We start from the raw sequence: 19,109 nt of genomic DNA on the forward strand, positions 1-19,109 counted from the left end.
CACTTGGCGTTTTTACCAGAAACGGTTCCTAAATTTTCTCCAATGCTATATAATTGTGCAGTTTTCAATTTTATTTTATCAATGTGATTAGATTGATAATTTCCAATACTGAACTATGCTTAAAGGCCCAAAATACATTCTATTGATAGATTTATTCTTAGCTGCTTAATAGTTTTTGTTGCTTTTAGATAAGACCCTAGGAGACAAAAAAAATTAGTTTTTGTTGCTTTATGAATAGAATCTTATTTTCTGTTACATTTCCTAATTGGTTATTGCTGGTATATAGGAAAGCTATTGATTTTTGTGTGTTGATCTTGTATGTGGTCACCTTGCTGAATTCTCCTATTATTTCTAATAGTTTGTCAATTGATTTTTTTAGGTTTTTCTATGTAAGTGATAGTGTCATCTGCAAATAATCACTATTTGCCTCTTCTTTTCTATACCACTTATTGTTTCCTCCTCTTCGTGAATTAGAGAGAACACCTGCTACCATTTTGAACAGTGGTCGTGATAAAGGTGATTCTTGTCTTGTTTCTAACCTCAATGGGAATGCTTCTATTGTTTCACCATTAAGTATGGCATTTGTTGTGGGTTTTTATCATTTTTTTATTAAAAACAAAACATATCAAATCAAGGATTTTTTCCCTAGTTTGCTAGATGTTTTTTTCTTTTATATAACTAATGGGCATTGAATTTATTAAAATAATTGTATTTTTTATGTTTACTTTGTTAATATAATAAGTTGATATATATCCTAATGCTGAGCCATCCTAGCAAGGCTGGGATGAATCCTCTTTAGACTTGATGAATTATTCTTTTAACATACTGCCAGATTTAATTTATTAGCATTTTATTTAGGATTTTTGCTTCATTGTTCATAAATGGGATCATATATATATACATATGTGTTGTTGTTTTTTTTTTCTGTTGCTGCTCTTGTCTGGCTTTGGTTTCAGGATATACTAGTCAGTAAAATGTGTTGAGTGGTTTTCCATCTTTTCTTTCTTCCTTAGTTTATATAACATGAGAATTATGTATTTCTCAAAGATTTTTCTCTGTTAGGCTTTGGTATTTATGTTGTGCTATGTTCATAAGTTGAGAAAAATTTCAACTTATATACTCTAAAGTTAACTAAGGAATAATCTGTTACTGTAAGGTCAAATAGAACTCACCCACCGATAATTTCAGCCCATTACCTTTCAAAATTGTAGCTCACTGACAATCTTTTTTTGTTTTTCCACGTTTGTTGCTCCATTTGGTTCTCTAACTCTTCTTGGAACAATTCTGGCTTTTTGTGCTTCCTAGAAAACATAACTAAGAACTATGAATTGTAGCTGATACATAAGCCGGTATCAGAACAGTCATGAATTTGGTGTTTTTGTTTGGGCAGTGAAAATCTAGCTAATGCTAAAGGTAGCCCCGGGCCTGCAGCTAATAGATTATCACCTGCAGTCGATTTTAACTTGAATGAAAGGTGCATTGAAGGCAAAGCCTGGGGAAGCAAACAGCCTCTGCCACAGAATGGTACGGAGGGCAGGAGGAATTTGTGAGCTGTGCAGTGAAGAGGGGTTTCTTTGAACTGTTCTGGACGGAGTTAAAAAAAAAATAAAAAGAATGACAAGCTAAAATGTGGCTCAAGATAAGTCTCAAATCATTGGCTTTCTATGTCTGTGATAAAAATAATTTATCTCTTGCAGTCATGGGGCTAATTATAGCTGAAAATCAAACTCAAAGTTTGATACTGAGAATTACCATCGCATGGTATCAGTTAAATTCACAATTGCCAGGTCTCTTACGCGAATGCTGGGGCACTGACCGGAAAAGAAAGCATTTAGGTAACTCAGATGATTCAAAACTCTGCCCTGTTGAGCCTCCCTTGCCAGCAGAAACGACTCCTCTTCTGCTGAGGCTAATGGATGACTTAAAATCACTGTCAGCGGGAGGAAATAGAGGAAATAGTTCTGTGAAAGCCTTCCGTTGACACCTTCTGGTAAATCAAGAATGCACTAGGATCGAAGCATCTTAGATTCAATGAAATCAAGTACAGTTGACCCTTGAACACACGGGTTTGAATTGCATGTGTCCACTTATACATGGGATGCAAAATCCGTGTGTACAGAGGGCTGATTTTTCTATGCAGGGGTGCAGGGCCTACTGTGGGACTTGAGTACACAGCAGATTTGGGTATACATGAGGGCTCTGGGACCAATCCCCCACATATGCTGAAGGGCTACTGTAAATCTCATGAAAATACATCTCAGTGATGTTTCTGGAGGTCCAGTGTTGTAGGGCATGTTACAATGTTCCCACCTAAGTACAAGCTGCTTCACCTTATACCCCTACCATATGAAAGAGGAATAATACTATATATCATGAATTCTAAGATGCATATTTTTTCACCCTTAAAAAATAATTTATTGGGGTGAAATCCATATAGCATAAAATTAACCATTCCATGGCATTTTGTACATTCACAAGGTTGCTGTCCGCCCTCCACACACACATTTTAACATCTCTGAAATGGCAACGCATCTTACAATCAATAGTATATCATGGTTTAGTTGATAGTGTTCTAAAAAATTCTTTCATAGTGCAATACAAATGAAGGTGCACCTTACAGTTGAGGGCATCTTAGATTGGTTGAAATATGGGTCTTGGTGGCTTTCTTGGAATTTTCAGGCAACATATATCACATGTGGATGTACTCCATCCACCCATTCACTCAGTTACCTGAAAGGCTTACAGAGGACACCAGAGTAAGGGAAAATTCCCTAGTGGGTCTAGGCTGTGATGTAAATTGATGTGGCACCTGTCTCCAGGACTCACCAGATCCAATCATGTTTAGATCACCATATTATGGATGGAGTTGACAACAGGAGGAATATGGCAAAAGGAAGCCCCTAGGATTTGTGAAGAAAGTCATGCCCTTTTTGGCAAATAACTGATCTTCCTTTAAGAAACAGCTTTGTCTTGTTCCTGGACCCTGATAGAGACTGAATGCTTGTCCATGGGACAACCAGGTTGCCTTGCAGACTGAACTGCCCTCATGCCTGCAAACCGTTTGACCCGCTGTAAAGTCTGTCGTGTTCATTAGCATTCCACCTCCAGGTAGAAAGCGCGTGGAGACCAGGCCCCAGCGTGCCCTCCTTTGCTGCCCATCCCTCAACCAACACCTATAGTCTCAAGAGGCAGAGATTGTTTAAATGGGTAGATATAAGCTTTAGATATAAGCATACAAGTAAGTTGAATGATAATGAAAAGAAGAAAATATACGATGCAAACAGTAAGCTTATGAAGGCCGGGGTAGTTACAATATTAGATAAAGTATACTTTGAGGCAAAGATTACTACCACAGATAAAGCTGGATATTTCATAATGATATAAAGGTCAATTCACTGGGAAGACATTGCAATTATAAATGTGTATGTGCCCAATAACAGAATTTCAAAATGTATGGAGCAAAAACGGACAGAATTAAAGAAATAGACCATTCCACAATCACCCTCCCTCTCAGCAATTGATAGAACAATAGACAAAAAATCAAAAGAAACATAGATGATATGAATAATAGTGTCAATCTTCTGGACCTAATTGATATTTATGGAATACTATACCAAACAATTGCAGGATATACATTCTTTTCGAATATAATTGGTATGTTCGCTAATGGACCCTATGCTGGACCATAAATCAAGTTTCAATGCAGTTCAGTTTGCAAGGCAACCTGGTTGTCCCATGGACAAGCATTCAGTCTCTCCAGGGCCCAGGAATAAGATGAAGATGTTTCTCAAAGGAAGAGCAGTTATTTGCCAAAGAGGTCACGACTTTCTTCAAAAATCTGAGGGGGTTTTGCAGTGTTCCTCCTGGGCTTGCTATCGACTCCATCAGCATGGTGATCTAAACATGATTCCATAAAATCATTTGGAACTGATATCACATGGACCACAATGGAATTAAATTAGATATCAATAATCATAAGATATCTAGAAAACTCCCAAACATTTGGAAATTAAGCAACATACCTTTAAGTAATCTACGAATTGAAGCAGAAAGCACAAGGGAAATTGGAATAATAATGAATGCAACAATTAAAGGTGCAGCTAAAAGCAGTGATTAGATTGAAATGTATAGCTTTAAGTATTTATAATGGAAAAGAAGGAAGGTCTTATATATACCCGGTACATTTTATAATGGAATGCTGACTTGCATTCCCACATTTATGGTTCAGTGGGTTGGATAATTCTCAGTTCATGCTGGACAGTTCCAGTTAGTGTCTTGTGGTCAGGCATTCAGCTTCTACCAGGGGCCAGGTGTAAGGTAGAAACTGCTTTTCAAGTGGTGGGCACTTGTTTGCAGGTGAGATCATAGCCTAATGTCAGAACACTGGGTAGCTGTGCTATGACTCTGCTATTGGGATTGCCAGAGGTCGTACATAAGATCTTTGTCACAAAATACTTCCAATATCATTGGTCCTGTTGGATAATCAGACCCAAATCAGGTCTAGGTTGCTTGCACTGCATAGACTCCCTTTTTGGTCAATCCCCTCTCCAAATTGATAGGTTACCTGGTAAAAGAGTCAGAGGATGACCAAATACAGTACACATGCCTCCAAATCCAAAGAGGACCACCTAGCTTTGTAACTTTCTTCAAGGTCGGTGGTACAAGGTGTAGCACCTTATCTCTTGCTTTAATTTTTATTTAATTAGTCAGAAAAGCAAAAGAGTTGACTTGCAGAGAAGTTTGTAAGAGAGTCAGAGTTTGGAAGGACTGGCTCACCAAATAAAAAAATATAAAGAAGGTGAGCAAACTTACCAATTTGTTCATGGTGGAAAAACAGCAATTCTCTCCCATAATTATCATATTTAAAGAGCATGATATATTGTCAGAGAGCAGCACTGCAAAAATCATAAGTAAATTTGTCTTTGCTGGGGAGTCAGTAATGTACTGGAAAGGATCATGGTTTCATTTATTTCAGGTTAAAACTAGTCAGTGTGTCATGTGAAACTTAGTTTTGCAAGAAAAAAATAAATAAAACTAGTCAGTGTGGCCCTGTTTTTGTATTGTTTTGTTTATTTCCAGGAACGAGTGCTTTTCCCCTCCCACCTCTGAGTGGGGGATGCAATTTGCACACCTGCTCAAAAGGGAGGCAGAGAACGATGTCAGTTTTGCTGCAGTCCCTCCTTGGGATCCATCCCTGTTCATAAGAACAAATTTTCCCACATAAGTTTGTTTAGTGATTTCTGATTTGATCCAATGTTTTGTTTTGATGAGTTTTATTCATATAGGTGTAAGGAAGGTATCTATTAATACACAAAGACCACCTTGTTGTCTGGTTAACAAAACACCAGAACTTAAGATTTAACTTTTGTTAACTGTAGGATTGTAATTTACCTTTATATATTAATAGTCAAATCTATCAATTATTTCTATATGGTCACTTTCCTATATGGTTAGTACTTGCTTCCTTTTTATTGAGGTATAACTTTCATACAATGAAGTGTACATTCTTAAATGTACCAGCTCAATAAATGTTTACATATGTATGTATATACTCATATACCAGCACCTAGATCAAGATATGGAACATTCCCAGCACTCAGGTGGGCTCCCCCATGCCTCTTTCCCTTGGTGCCCCTCTTGCTGGTCTGACCTCTATCATGATAGATTAGTCTGATTTTGAACTTCGTATGAGTGAAGTCATACATCATGTATTCATTTGTGCCTTCTTCCACACATCATATCAGTGAGATTCATTCATACTCTTGCATGTGGCAGTAGTTTATTCTTTCTCATGGCTTGTAGTATTCCACTGTGCAAATATACCATAATTTAGTTCTACTGTTAAGAGACTTTTGAATTGTTTCCATTTTGGAACAATTATGAATAATGCTGTTAGGACCATTTTTGTATATGTCTTTTGGTGAACATAAGCACTTATTTCTCTTGGCAATATACCCAGGGGCAGAACTGCTGTGACTTCAGGTATATGTATACAGTAGTAGATAGTGTCAATGTTCCTGTGTGGTTGTAATATTAATAATTTAATTGCCACCAGTGATGTTTGAGAGTTCTGTTGCTCCACATCTTCACCAACACCTGATAGTGTCAGTCTTTTTACTTTTAGTAATTCTCGTGGGGAAAATATAAACTACCAATATTGAAATCAAGAAGAGACAGACTAATAAGTGTCTACAAAATTGAAATAATCCTTAAAGACTCCCTTCACCTGAAACCCTGAAACAAACAAACAGGCCTGTGGGGCTTATAGGGCATTTCTACCAAACTAAAATATGAATGTGTGTGTGTGTTACACATTGTTCAGCAAGTAGAAAAAGAGTGAAGATTCCCAGCTGATTTTAGGAGACTGGTATAATGCTGATTCCAAAATCAGATAAGCATAGGTACAAGAAAAGAAAATGATAGGCTCATTTCAGTTATAAATAGATTTTTTAAAAATCCTAAGTAAAATATTAGCTAACTAAATCCAATAGTGTACTTTCTTTAAAAATGTACTATGATCAGGTGTATTTCATTCCACGAATGCAACATCTAGAAAATTTATCAATTTAACTTACTTCATTAATAGGCTAAAGGGGATAATTCTTATGAATATATCATTTGATAGAATTTTGTTTTTGCTAAATATTATCACCTATTTATGACTAAGGAATAAACAACACTTAGAAACCTAAGAGGATTAAAGGTTCTTAATTTGGGAAAGAGAATACCAAAAACCTGGAGCAAATGTTATGTTTAATAGAAAAGCTTTCAGCGCACTCCCCTTAAGATCAGGAATACGACAAGGAAGCCCATGACCAGAGCTGCTGTTAACCTATTACTCGATGTCCTGGCAAATGCTGAAAGAAAAAGAAATGGGGTATAGAAATTGAAAGGGAAGAGATAAAATTATCATTATTTGCAGATGATATAATCATCTATCTCTGAACATTTCTGGAATCCATTCCCACTGCTGCAGCCTCAGTTCAGTTTCCCAATATCCTTTTGCCTAGACAGTCACAACTACCCCTTAATCAGTCTCCCGAACTCTGGCCCAGCCCACTCTCCGCAGCACAGAGTCTATCTGTCTGTCTTCCCTCCTTCCCTTCCTTCTTCCTTTTTATTGTAAAAGACGTACGCATTCATTATAGAAAGCTTAGAAAATACCTATAGGCAAAAGAAAGAAAACATAAGTTGCCTAGATAAAAACAACTGATGCCATTGTTTTTGCTTATTCCTTTTCAGAATTTTTTCTATACAGTTACACATTTATAAAAAGGGAGAGACTGCTAACTCAGTGAAGGCAGAGAGCGTGGTTGTCCTCTTTACTGCTGTATATCCAAGGCCTCACCCAGTGCCCAGCACACAGTGGCATTTATCTAAGTGGTATGCATTAAGTACCAAACAAATACTGTTGAAGAAATTAATGAACAACATTGATGAATGATTTACATTTCCACTAACAGTGTATGCTAGTGTCCACTTCACCCATATCTTTATCAAGAATGGGTACTGCAATGACTTTAAAGTTTTACCTACCTGATAGGCAAAAATGGTATCCCACTAAGGTTTTAAAATTTTAATTTCTTTGAATACTAGTGAGGCTAAATGCTTACCTGTACATTTACTGGCTGTTGTGCTTCTTCTGTAACTTTCCTAATGTTTTCTGCCCATTAAAAAAATTGGGATATTTGTTGTTATCTTATTAGTATGAATATGTTCTTTATTATTAACCTGAGCAAGAACAGGTCAGATCTCCATCACACCACTTCCTGACTGCCTGCCTCCCTTTCCCCATAGTTTCTTTCTAACGAGCCCCTTCAAATAGGGCACATGTGCCTCTCCTGCTGGGAGAGCTCAGAGGATGAGGAGACCCAGTGCTGCCCTTAAGGAGCTCATAGTGTTGGTGAGGAGAAGGGATGATGGCATACGGTTGCCGTTAGGGTCAAACCCAACTCCTTCCATGGCCCACGGTGCCTGCCTCTGATCTCAAGTCATCCTATTCTCCCCCTTCTCACCTGACACTCCTCACACTGGCCTTCTTTCTCTATGTGCCTTCAACATGAAAAGATCCTTCCATTTTAGGGACTTTACACTGTTTTTGCACCTGCCCGAAACATTCCTCCCCCGGATGTTCTGTGGCTGTTTTCATCATTTAAATCCCAGCTCAGAGTTCAACTCCCCAGAGAAACTTTCCTTGACCACACTATGTAAAGTAGTCCTCCATCCTGTGACTCTATTTTATTTCCTTCATAGCTCTTGTCCCCATCAACACTTACATGATCAATTTTATTGTCTATGTGCTCAGTGTTTCTCTTCCTCCACTAAATATAAGCTGCACCAGGAGATATTTTTATCTCTTTTACCCACTGTATCCGCAGAGTCTAGAACAAAGCCTGGCACATATGTTCATTTACATACCATGATCTCTGTCTTCAGAAATGAGTCTAATCAAGGGAGATATATAATGCACAAATAATTACACAATTAATCAACTACAAACAAGTAGTGTCGAGTGAGGCAGAGGCACAGGGCCCGCTCCCATGGCTCTGTCCCCTATATATCCAAGGACCATTCTCTTACTCCATGGGCAATTTTTGCTGCAAGACTTTGGTTTCCCCCAGAAATTATTTGGAACTCAGAGGATCTACCCAGGAATCAGGCCCCAGGAACAGGGCAAGGTTCGTACCTCCAAGCCTAGTTCTCCAAAATTTTGGGGTCTAGCCAGGCTGTGGCTGCAACTGTTGTATCCCCCTTCCTCTCTAGGCCAGAATGGGCTACAACATTTATAGCTAACTTGTGCAGGCTGTCTGCTCCTCTAGCCCCTGCTGGGATTTTTGGTAGGTCTTGGCCCAGGGTCTGTGCTCCTTAATGCCTTAACAACCCCCCTCCTCACTCCCCCTCACTTTTTGCCCGTGTCCTACGTGTTGGCAGGCTGGTTTGCAGAGGCTGAAGCTGGGAGCTGCTTCCCCTGTCCCTCTCTCTGCCCTTCCTCGGGATCTCCTGTCTCTGTCCAGAGAGATCAGTAAGTTTTTTCCCTTGAGGGGTACTTCTAGCTGCTCCCTGCATAGGCCTGTGTTTTGAGCCTCTTTGTAACTCAAACTAGTGCAGCTATCTCCTAGACTAGTAAAGTTCCAAGAAGTTGGGCTCCAGGAAAGCCCCAGGAAGCCAGGACCTCGTTCAGAGGAGGTGCAAGTGAGGTTCCAGACCTTATATACTGACAGCCACCCTGGAAGCTGCACTTTTATTTCTTCACCTTCAAGCTTATCACAGTTTATCTCTTCACTTCCAAGTTTAGCACAGTGCCTGGTACATATTAGCACTTAATGAACAGGGGTAATTAATATCATTAATTCATTTAATAAAAACAGTAAATGTCCCAAGCACTGTGCTAATGTTTTATATGGAATATTGGTATTCCATTTAAGCAAGTACCATTACAATTTTCATTTTACAAATAAAGAAACAGGTTCAGAAAAATTAAGTGGCTTCTCAAGGTCACAGAGCTCTGGGCTGTCTTTTCATTGCCCGAGATGCAATGGAGCAACGAACAGGGAAAATGCTAGAAAGCAGGCAGCGCACCGACATGTGCGGGCTCACGGGAGCACAGAACACTGACAAGCTGGTCGCAGCCAGTAGCTCTCACACTGGGCTGCAAGTCGGCTCCGTTTCCTCCAAGCACAGACCGGAAGTGTTCCTGACGGCCGTGTTTCTAATGCGCACGACCGGAAGTTTCTACCCGCGGCTTTGCTGGGTTAGGGGAGCGACAGCGGGAGCCTCAGCCGGGGGACTCAGGTGCGGAGACGCCGGGGTGGGGGGCGAGGAGGCTGATGGAGCCGTTAGGGACGCTCAAGCGGCGGGACACAGGCAGGACTCCGACCTGACCTGGATCACCCTCCTCCTCGCGGCCCGCCTCTTCGCCCCGCCCCCACTTGGGTCTGCAGTGTCCCCGCCTCCTGACCCGAGCCCGGTCCCTCCTCAGGCACTGACCCTTGACCTCAGGTCGCTCTCCCATCTCTCTGGCGCGATGGCTACTGGCGCAGATGTACGCGACATTCTAGAACTCGGGGGTCCAGAGGGGGATGCAGCCTCAGGGACCATCAGCAAGAAGGACATTATCAACCCGGACAAGGTAGCAGGGGCTTCTGAGAGCGTTGGGTAGGGGGAGTGACGGGGTGGGGAGGGGTGACAACGGAAGAGAGATGGGGGAAATGATGAGTTGCTATACTTCTAGTGAGATGGGACATAAAAGAAGGTGTGACATAACGGGACAGCGAATATGTGTCACATTTGATGAGATGGGACAGAGGACGTGGGATTCTGTGGGAGATGGTGGGGACCATGAGGGTATGACATTTGTAAGACGTTGGGTGGGGAAAGACCAAGACACTGTGACAGTCTGAGAGATGATAGGATGGGGAAGAGAATGACCTGCTCAGACTGGGGATGTCCCTGTGAGTGGGTTTCTTTGCCTTTATAATGTGTCATTATAATATGTCAGTATGTGTGTCATTGTACCTGTAGGTACTGGTTTGTTCAGGATTGAGCTGGGCTAAAGAATTTTCAGGAAATGGGGTCTAGGTTGTGGTTCCTTTCTGCGGTTTCCTTTCTCAGAAAAAGTCCAAGAAGTCCTCTGAGACATTGACTTTCAAGAGGCCTGAGGGCATGCACCGGGAGGTCTATGCACTGCTCTACTCTGACAAGAAGCAAGTATTGGAATCCCAAGTTCCCCACGCTCTGGCCCCTGAGTCACCTGCCATGTCCCTAATTCCTAATTTTCTCTGCCAATTCTTTCTCTTTATTCCCCTGCTCTACCCAGCCAGGGCTCCTGCTTGCTTAGTAGGATGCAGCAGGAGCTCAGATCTCTTGCTCTAGGACCTGACTTCCTTGGTGTAGGGTAGATCAGCTCCCTGAGCCCAAAGGCTCTCTCGTACACCTACTGATTCTAACCTCCCACCTCCCTAAACCCTACTGCCAGGGATGCACCTCCACTGCTACCCAGTGACACTGGTCAGGGCTACCGCACCGTGAAAGCCAAGCTGGGCTCCAAGAAGGTGCGGCCCTGGAAATGGATGCCATTCACCAACCCAGCCCGCAAGGATGGAGCTATGTTCTTCCACTGGCGACGGGCAGCAGAGGAGGGCAAGGACTACCCCTTCGCCAGGTTCAATAAGGTGAGCTACCTCCATTCGGACACAGGCCGGGATTGCCCATCCACTTTGAGCCACTGGGCCAGCTCTCCAGTCTCCTAGGGTTGGATCCAGAGGCATGCTCAGGTCCAACCATGGTTACCTACTCTGCCCTTGTGGCAAATACATGCAGAGTGGGACTCTGTGGGTCTTTTCTGCCCATGGGATCCTGTCCTTCCTTGGACCTGCTCTGGTTTTTCATGGCTTCTCTTGGCCTTTCAAATGTTGCTGTTCCTCAGAGCCATATCCTAGGTGCTCTGCTCTTCTCACTCAGTACTCTCCCCCCAGTGTGTCTCATTTACCCTGTGGCTTCAGTAACCCTCTATGTGCCAGTGACCCTAACTTAATATCTCCAATCCAGAGCAATGACTCCTACATAGCCCATCATTTACTAATATCTTTCTCTGAATGCCCCACAGGTATGTCACATCAAGTAGGTACCTGGAACTGAACTCATAATCTTCTATTTCCAGCCCCAAATCTGTTCCCCATCTCAGTAAATGGCACCATTATCCACCCATTTGCCCAAACCAGAAACTTAGGAATCATCCTCGACTTTGCTTTCTCCCTTAGCTCTCACACTGTTTCAATCAACAACAGGACAAAGGCGGCAGGGGAAGACAGATAAATATGCGAGGAAATAAAACAAATTGGAGTCTTTCAGATAAGAGCTATCAATAAAATGAAACCAGGATATGAATGGATATGAAATGAGATAAAGAGTGAACTTGTAGGTACAGGGGAAACCTACTTTAGATAGGGTGGTCAGGGAAGGCCTCTCTGAGAAGGTGGCATTTGCGCTAGTCCTCAGTGATAGATCTAATAATTGAGTCCTGCTGATTCTGTTTCCATAATATTAATAAATCACATCTCTGCCTATATTCTTCATCCCCTGTGACAGCCCCCTAGTCCAAGCTGAGTTATCTCTGGTCTCGATTACTAAGGCTCAGCAGAGCAGGGCCTTACCCAGACTCACCAGGCCAGTGGGAGGTGGAGCTAGATTGGGCTAGGATTTCCTGGCCCGTTACATAAGCCACTGTACAGTGTGGGCTTATAGCTGCTGCAGCCTGGAACAGCCTAGACTTAAAGCCTAAAAGCACTGGGGGCTCAAACTCAGGAACCCAAGGCCTGAGTTCTCTCCTCCCAGCCCAGTATATCCAACTGCACCTGGACACCTGCCCCTGGATGGCCCACAGGCTTCTCAGACTTAGCATGGCCAGGCGTGAACCCATCATTCTCCCACCTGCCTCAAACATGGGTTTCCTCCATCTCACCGTCATCCTTAGGCCCCTTAGATCCAGTGGAGGGAGAGGCTGGACATGGAAGCCTGAGAAGGGACAGCCAAGAGGCGAGGCTTCTGAGGGGATGAGAGGGAAGGCTGGATGAGACAAGTTGAGGTGGAGACAAAAGAATGGTCATTTGTTATTTAGTAAATACCATTCCATGCCAAGTGAAGCCCTAGGTACTGAGGTCACAAAAATGAATCAGATACAATGTCCATCCTCAAAAAGCTCTCTATATTGTTGGGGATAGGTGGGAGGAGGCACAGACAACTATAATCGGGTGGGATACCTGCTATATTGGGAGGCCCTGGAGGTCATAGAAGCTTCATAGAGTAGTTAGAGCCTGAGTTGAGTCTTGAAGGATGATGTCATCAGGTGGTATTAGGAATGCAGTGACTTTTCCAGGCATAGGGAACAGCACGAGCAAAGGCATAAACAAAAATTTTTTAAAGGTTATATGTATGGGATGCTATGGGCATTTCCATGCTGATGAAGCCTAAAGCCCAAGGTAGGATATGGTCGGAGATGAGGCCTGGGAGGTCAGCAGGGCCTGGGCCAGGACAGGCTGGGCTGCGGCAAGCAGACTCAGGAATTTGGGCTTTGCCCTGATGTCTTTGGGTAGCCAGTGACAGACTTTAAGCAGAGTAGTGTCGGGATCAGTTGTTTTTTTTTCTTAGAGACAGGGTCCTGCTCTGTTACTGTCCTGCTCTGTCACCTAGGCTGGAATGTAGTGGTGCAATTATAGCTTACTGCAGCCTCAAACTGCTAGGCTCAAGTAATCCTCCTGCCTCCGCCTCCCAAATAGCAAGGACTATTGGCGCATGCCACCATGCCTGGCTAATTTTTAAAAATTTTTTGTAGAGACGGTGTCTTACTTTGTTGCCCAGGCTGGTGTTGAACTTTGGCCTCAAGTGATTCTCCTGCCTTGGCTTCCCAATGTGCTGGGATGATAGGTGTGAGCCACTGTGCCCAGCAAGGATCAGTTTAAATTTTAGAAAGATCTTAGTGACTACAGGGTGGAGACTGAAGTTGGAGTGAAGTGAATTAATGACCTTCCTCTTTAATACCGCTCCTCCTGGGGTGTCCCTTTCTCAGTCAGTGGCTCCCCATCCACCCTCTTGCTCAAGCCAGAAACACAGGAGTCACCTATGTTAGCATCTTCCCTCGCCCCGCACATCCAAGTCCTCTGGTTTTTGTCTCGTAAAGCCTCTCCAGTCTGCCCTTTTCTCTGACTTCACTATGCTGCATTAGTTCAGGCTTTTCCACCTCTCACCTGCATTATTTCTAAAATCTGACACCTGGTCTCTTAGACTCATGTCACTCCTGTGTCCTCACTGCTGCCAGGGTGGTCTTTGTTAAAGAGAAACACGACCATTTGGTCTTAAAACAAAACTTACTGGCTCGCATCACCCTCAGGCTGAGTTCTGGACTCCTCAGCAGGGCTCCTTAGCAGCTGGCCTCTGCTGACTCGCCAGCCTCTTTTCATGGCTCTCCCTGTCTCTGCCTTTGCTTGTTTTCCCAACAAGTCCCTCACTGCCAGCCCGTGCACAGTAGGCTCTTTCTCTCAGGGCTGTGTTTGTGCTGCCCCTCTGCCTAGGATTCTCTGTCCATCTTCCCTCACTAGTGAACTTCTGTGTAACCTTAAGACTGAACCAGGCCCAAGTTAACTCTTCTCTGACCACCTCTTGTCCCCAGGCTGGGTCAGGTGTCACTTATATCCTAAGCATACTTGTGTCATCAAACTGGCCACACTGTACTACAATTATTTTTTCAGCTGGAGTGTGAGCTCTGAGAGGCCAAGACCCTGTCTGTCATATTCAGCTGTCCCCAGTGTAGGTGTTGCAAGCCCATGATGAATATTTGTTGAATGAATGAAAGAATGTCTTCCTCACTTGACTGTGACCTCCTTGAGAGCAGGACTGGCTACACAGTTCCTGAGTATTTTTTAATTAAATGGAGTTAAAATGCTTAGGAGGAATACTTAACCAAGCCAGGGAAACTAGAGAGACCAGAAGAGATGATGACTGAAAGAGACCAGACGAATGAAAAAGGTATCTAGGTGGAAGCAACATGGAAGTGGGAAGACATTTCAGGCAAGAACAAAGGCCGAGAGGGGAGCCTGGTATGTTCCAGAAACTGCTAGTCATTTGGCTGGAAGTTAGGGTCCATGAGGGACAGTGGCTACAGGAGGAGGCCAGGCCATTTATTCATGTGTTCATCGATTGAGTCAGTAGATGTTGATACCTATAATGTGCTGAGACCTAAAGGTAGGAAATGAACTGGATAACCCTTGCTCTTGAGGAGTTTGCGAATTATCTAGAAGGTGCTTTATCTTGGAGGTGGGAGCCTTTGAGAGTTTTTTGATTTTTCGTTTTTGTTTTTTGAGACAGGGTCTCACTCTGTCGCTTGGGCTAGAGTGTAGTGGTGTCATCATAGCTCACTGCAACCTCAAACTCCTAGGCTCAAGCGATCCTCCTTCAGCCTTCTGAGTAGCTGGGACCACAGGTGCGCACCACAATGCCCCACTAAGTTTTCTATTTTTAGTAGAGAAGTAGTCTCACTTTTGCTCAGGCTGGTCTGGAATTCCTGGCCTCAAGTGATCCTCCCCCCTTGGCCTCCCAGAGCGCTAGGATTACAGGTGTGAGCCATCATTCCTGGCCCAAGAGGTTTAATAAGGAATGGTTGGGTAACATAATATAAGACATATATTCTCGAACACTAGAACAGTGCGTCCCAAATTATCTGTGGTGAAGATAAGGATGTTTTTCTTTTTGATTTCCAAACCATCAGAGACTGATAAAGATAATAAAATTATAAGAAAAAACTAAATATAAGCCTGTGTTTCTTTCCTACTAAGTTCAGCAGCATACTATGAAATTGTTATAAAAGTTTTCCAGCACCTACTTTCAATTTCCATTCTTACAGACCAGTGATAAATGTTTGCAAACAGCACTAGTTTGCAGACTGCCCCTTAAGTAGCACTGTTTAAAGAGATCAAGTCTTGGCTGCAGATGGAGAACTGATTGGAGGAGGACTGAATGGAGGCAGACGCCAGTAGGGAGGCTATTTCTTTGATCCTGGCAAGTGATAGTGGTGGTCTGGACTGGAATATGGCAATGGAGATGGAAATTTTGGAGGTAAAAAAGTCAGATTTGGTGAGGGGGAAGAGTCAAGGGGAAAGGTAGGAATTAAAGGTGCTTGGGCAACTGAGTTGGGTGATGGTGACATTGACTGAGATCTGGACTGGGAGAGATACACACTTGAGGGAGGGTGATGTTCAGTACTGAGCATGTTAAGTTTGAGGTATGTGTGCAACCTCCAGGTGTCCAAGAGGCAGCTGGAAATACATGTCTTGAAAGCAGGTTCAGAGCTGGTTGTGGTCTTTAACAGAGAAGAGAACCTCCCTGGGCCAGTGTAGCATCGACTCCTTCCTTGGTCTCTGACCATCAGACCCAGCTGGTGGTGGTGCTGTTTGTCTCTTGGGGGAGGCCTAGGGGATGGGGTGTAGGAGAGGGGAGGGAGGGGCATTGGCAGGGTTGCACATGTTGGGACTGGGATTCAAGCCGTGATTCTGTGGAGATGTGTGACCTTGGGGAGCTCTGGGGAAGTTGCAAGTCCCCCTGTCACCACTGGGTGGCAGTAGTGCTTTAGATAAGAGTTGCATGGACTAGGGGGCTCCTGAGCCTTTCTCCAGGTATTTAGCCATCTGCCCAACCCCACAGTTGACCTTTGGACTCACAGAAGTGCTTACATGTGGGGCCCTCCCCTTAACCATGGAGGCAGAAGCATGTGTTGCATTACTGGGGCTCTGGAGCTGGAGACATGGTGAAGTCGCTCCTGGGGTGAATGAGGCAGGCTGCAGTTCCAAAGCCTGCCAGGGCCTATAGTCAAGCAGACAGGTTCTTTCCTCACGCCAGGCTGCCCTCTGCAGGGGCACAGGCAGAGGATTGCTTTTGTGTAACCCAGGCGCTGGCAATGAACAGGAGGAGCTGCGGTCACGGGGCCGGAGCCTGCTGGACATGACATGACGTGAGCATGCCCCTGCTGTGTCCTTTTTTGCCAGTAGACTGTGCAGGTGCCTGTGTATTCAGAGCAGGAATACCAGCTCTATCTCCACGATGACGCTTGGACTAAGGCAGAAACTGACCACCTCTTTGACCTCAGCCGCCGCTTTGACCTGCGTTTTGTAGTTATCCACGACCGATATGACCACCAGCAGTTCAAGGTGAGCTGTTGTGCATCTGCGTGTGTGCCCAACCCCTGGGACTGACCTTGGTGCCATCCCTTCCAAGTGCCCCTGAATGTGGATTCCCCTGCCCGGTCTTGATCCTCAGAAGCGTTCTGTGGAAGACCTGAAGGAGCGGTACTACCACATCTGTGCTAAGCTTGCCAACGTGCGGGCTGTGCCAGGCACAGACCTCAAGATACCAGTATTTGATGCTGGGCATGAGCGACGGCGGAAGGAACAGCTAGAGCGTCTGTACAACCGGACCCCAGAGCAGGTCAGCCCCAAGCCCCACATACCTCTCTTCCATGCCCAACCCCCTTGCCCATTGCCCCCATCCTCCATGCACTCAATGCCCTCTCTCCCAGGTCCCCTTGCCTCCCTTGATACTCCGTGACTGCCCCCAAGCCCATTCCTACGTGGGTCATTCTTCTGTTCTCCATGGCCCGTCACCTCCCTCATGACCCCTTATTTCTCAGGTTTCCTCACTGGCAGCCCAGCACCCTGTCACCGCCCTGTCCACCCGCACTCCCAGATGTGCCCTCACAAACCTAGCATCTGTCACCTTCCCAGGTGGCAGAGGAGGAGTACCTGCTACAGGAGCTGCGCAAGATTGAGGCCCGGAAGAAGGAGCGGGAGAAACGCACCCAGGACCTGCAGAAGCTGATTACGGCGGCGGACACCACTGCAGAGCAGCGGCGCACGGAACGCAAGGCCCCTAAGAAGAAGCTACCCCAGAAAAAGGAGGCTGAGAAGCCGGTGCGGGGGCTGAGCCAGTCGAGCTCAGGGTGGAGGGGTTGCCTGGCACAAGGCCCCTCCCTGAGTGGAGGGCTCTCAGAGCACCTAGAGTTGGTGGGGTGCTGGGACTAACCCTGGGCCCATTCCCTGTGACACCTTGGTCTCCATGTCTTCTCCCCCAGGCTGTTCCTGAGACAGCAGGCATCAAGTTTCCAGACTTCAAGTCTGCAGGTGTCACGCTGCGGAGCCAGCGGGTACGTGAGTCATGTCCTGTGGCATGTTTGGGCCTTGGGCTCTCCTGCTCTGGGTTCCACGTGCTGCAGGCAGGTGGGCTGAGTGGTAGGGGAGGTTGCTGCAGACAGATGTGGCCTCTCCAGGATCTCAGGAGCATGTGGCCAGGCTGAAGTCACAGCTTTCACCATATTCTCCTTCCTGGCTATCCCTTTTCTGGCCCATAGCTACCTCCATGGGTTACTTCTCTTCCCACCTCCTCCACCCCCCGCTGCCTTTGGTCCCCTTCATCCTAAGCATCTTGTCGGGGAGAGGGCTTAGCTGCCTGGGTCATTGCAGATGAAGCTGCCAAGCTCTGTGGGACAGAAGAAGATCAAGGCCCTGGAACAGATGCTGCTGGAGCTTGGTGTGGGTGAGTGTGGGGACAGGGCACCACAGGCTGTACCAACTCGGGGCTGTGGATGAAGGCTGGGGAGGGGGACAGAGGTCAGGGCACAATGCGGGGCTTCCACCACACTGTGGCTCTACCCCTGTAATGCCCACCGCCTGCAGAGCTGAGCCCGACACCCACGGAGGAGCTGGTGCACATGTTCAACGAGCTTCGAAGTGACCTGGTGCTGCTCTACGAGCTCAAGCAGGCCTGTGCCAACTGCGAGTATGAGCTGCAGATGCTGCGGCACCGTCATGAGGCACTGGCCCGGGCTGGGGTGCTGGGGGGCCCTGCCACGCCAGCATCGGGCCCGGCCCCGGCCTCTGCTGAGCCAGCAGTGTCTGAACCTGGACTTGGCCCTGACCCCACCAAGGACACCATCATCGATGTGGTGGGCGCACCCCTCACGCCCAATTCGGTAAGAGCCCGGGTGGCTGGGAGAGCATGCCCAGGCTCCCCTCCCTCTAGTGCCTGCAGCAGGAATGATCACCCCTGGGAGGCTCTGAGACTGAGGGAGGGGTGGTTTGACCAGTGGGTGTCATCCCCACGAGAGTTGTAAACACACACACCACACCTGACTCAGGCCTTGGGGCCACTGACCTCAATACTTTCCGTGTCTCCTCAGAGGAAGCGAAGGGAGTCGGCCTCCAGCTCATCTTCTGTGAAGAAAGCCAAGAAGCCGTGAGAGGCCACATGGGGCGTGGGCGATGCTGTTGTGTAAATAGAGCTGCCGAGTTGGACTGGGCTGCTTCCTTCTTCCCACTTCTGATGCCCCCGGCCGGGGGGTGGGCCAGGAGGGGATCACACAGCCACTCAACAGGGTGGGAGTCGGGCTTGCCTGCACTCAGGCCCTTGGCAGCTGTCTGACCACTAACAACTATTAATTTTGCCAAAACTTCTGCACCTTGGAACACTCATGGTTTTACACAGCAGTGGCCTCAGATACCAGCAGCTTCCAGCTTGGACAGTCCTCACACTTCCACAGACTTCTGTATATGCAGTGAGGGTGTCACAGG

At 45.6% G+C, this 19,109-nt stretch overlaps 1 protein-coding gene across 1 annotated transcript; it reads left to right on the forward strand.

Annotated features, from left to right (window-relative positions):
- The first annotated feature begins 9,737 nt into the window (after positions 1–9,737).
- On the forward strand, positions 9,738–18,900 carry DMAP1 (DNA methyltransferase 1 associated protein 1). The gene is made up of 11 exons (XM_069479836.1): positions 9,738–9,792; positions 9,980–10,129; positions 10,612–10,703; positions 10,976–11,171; positions 16,536–16,694; positions 16,804–16,971; positions 17,268–17,453; positions 17,615–17,686; positions 18,003–18,075; positions 18,216–18,511; positions 18,719–18,900. Exons 2-11 carry the CDS (start codon positions 10,025–10,027, stop codon positions 18,776–18,778), a joined length of 1,407 nt encoding a protein of 468 aa, XP_069335937.1. The 5' UTR covers positions 9,738–9,792; positions 9,980–10,024; the 3' UTR covers positions 18,779–18,900.
- Positions 18,901–19,109: the final 209 nt, after the last annotated feature.

This window comes from Eulemur rufifrons, chromosome 8 (genome assembly GCF_041146395.1).
Source record: "Eulemur rufifrons isolate Redbay chromosome 8, OSU_ERuf_1, whole genome shotgun sequence".
NCBI lineage: Eukaryota > Metazoa > Chordata > Mammalia > Primates > Lemuridae > Eulemur > Eulemur rufifrons.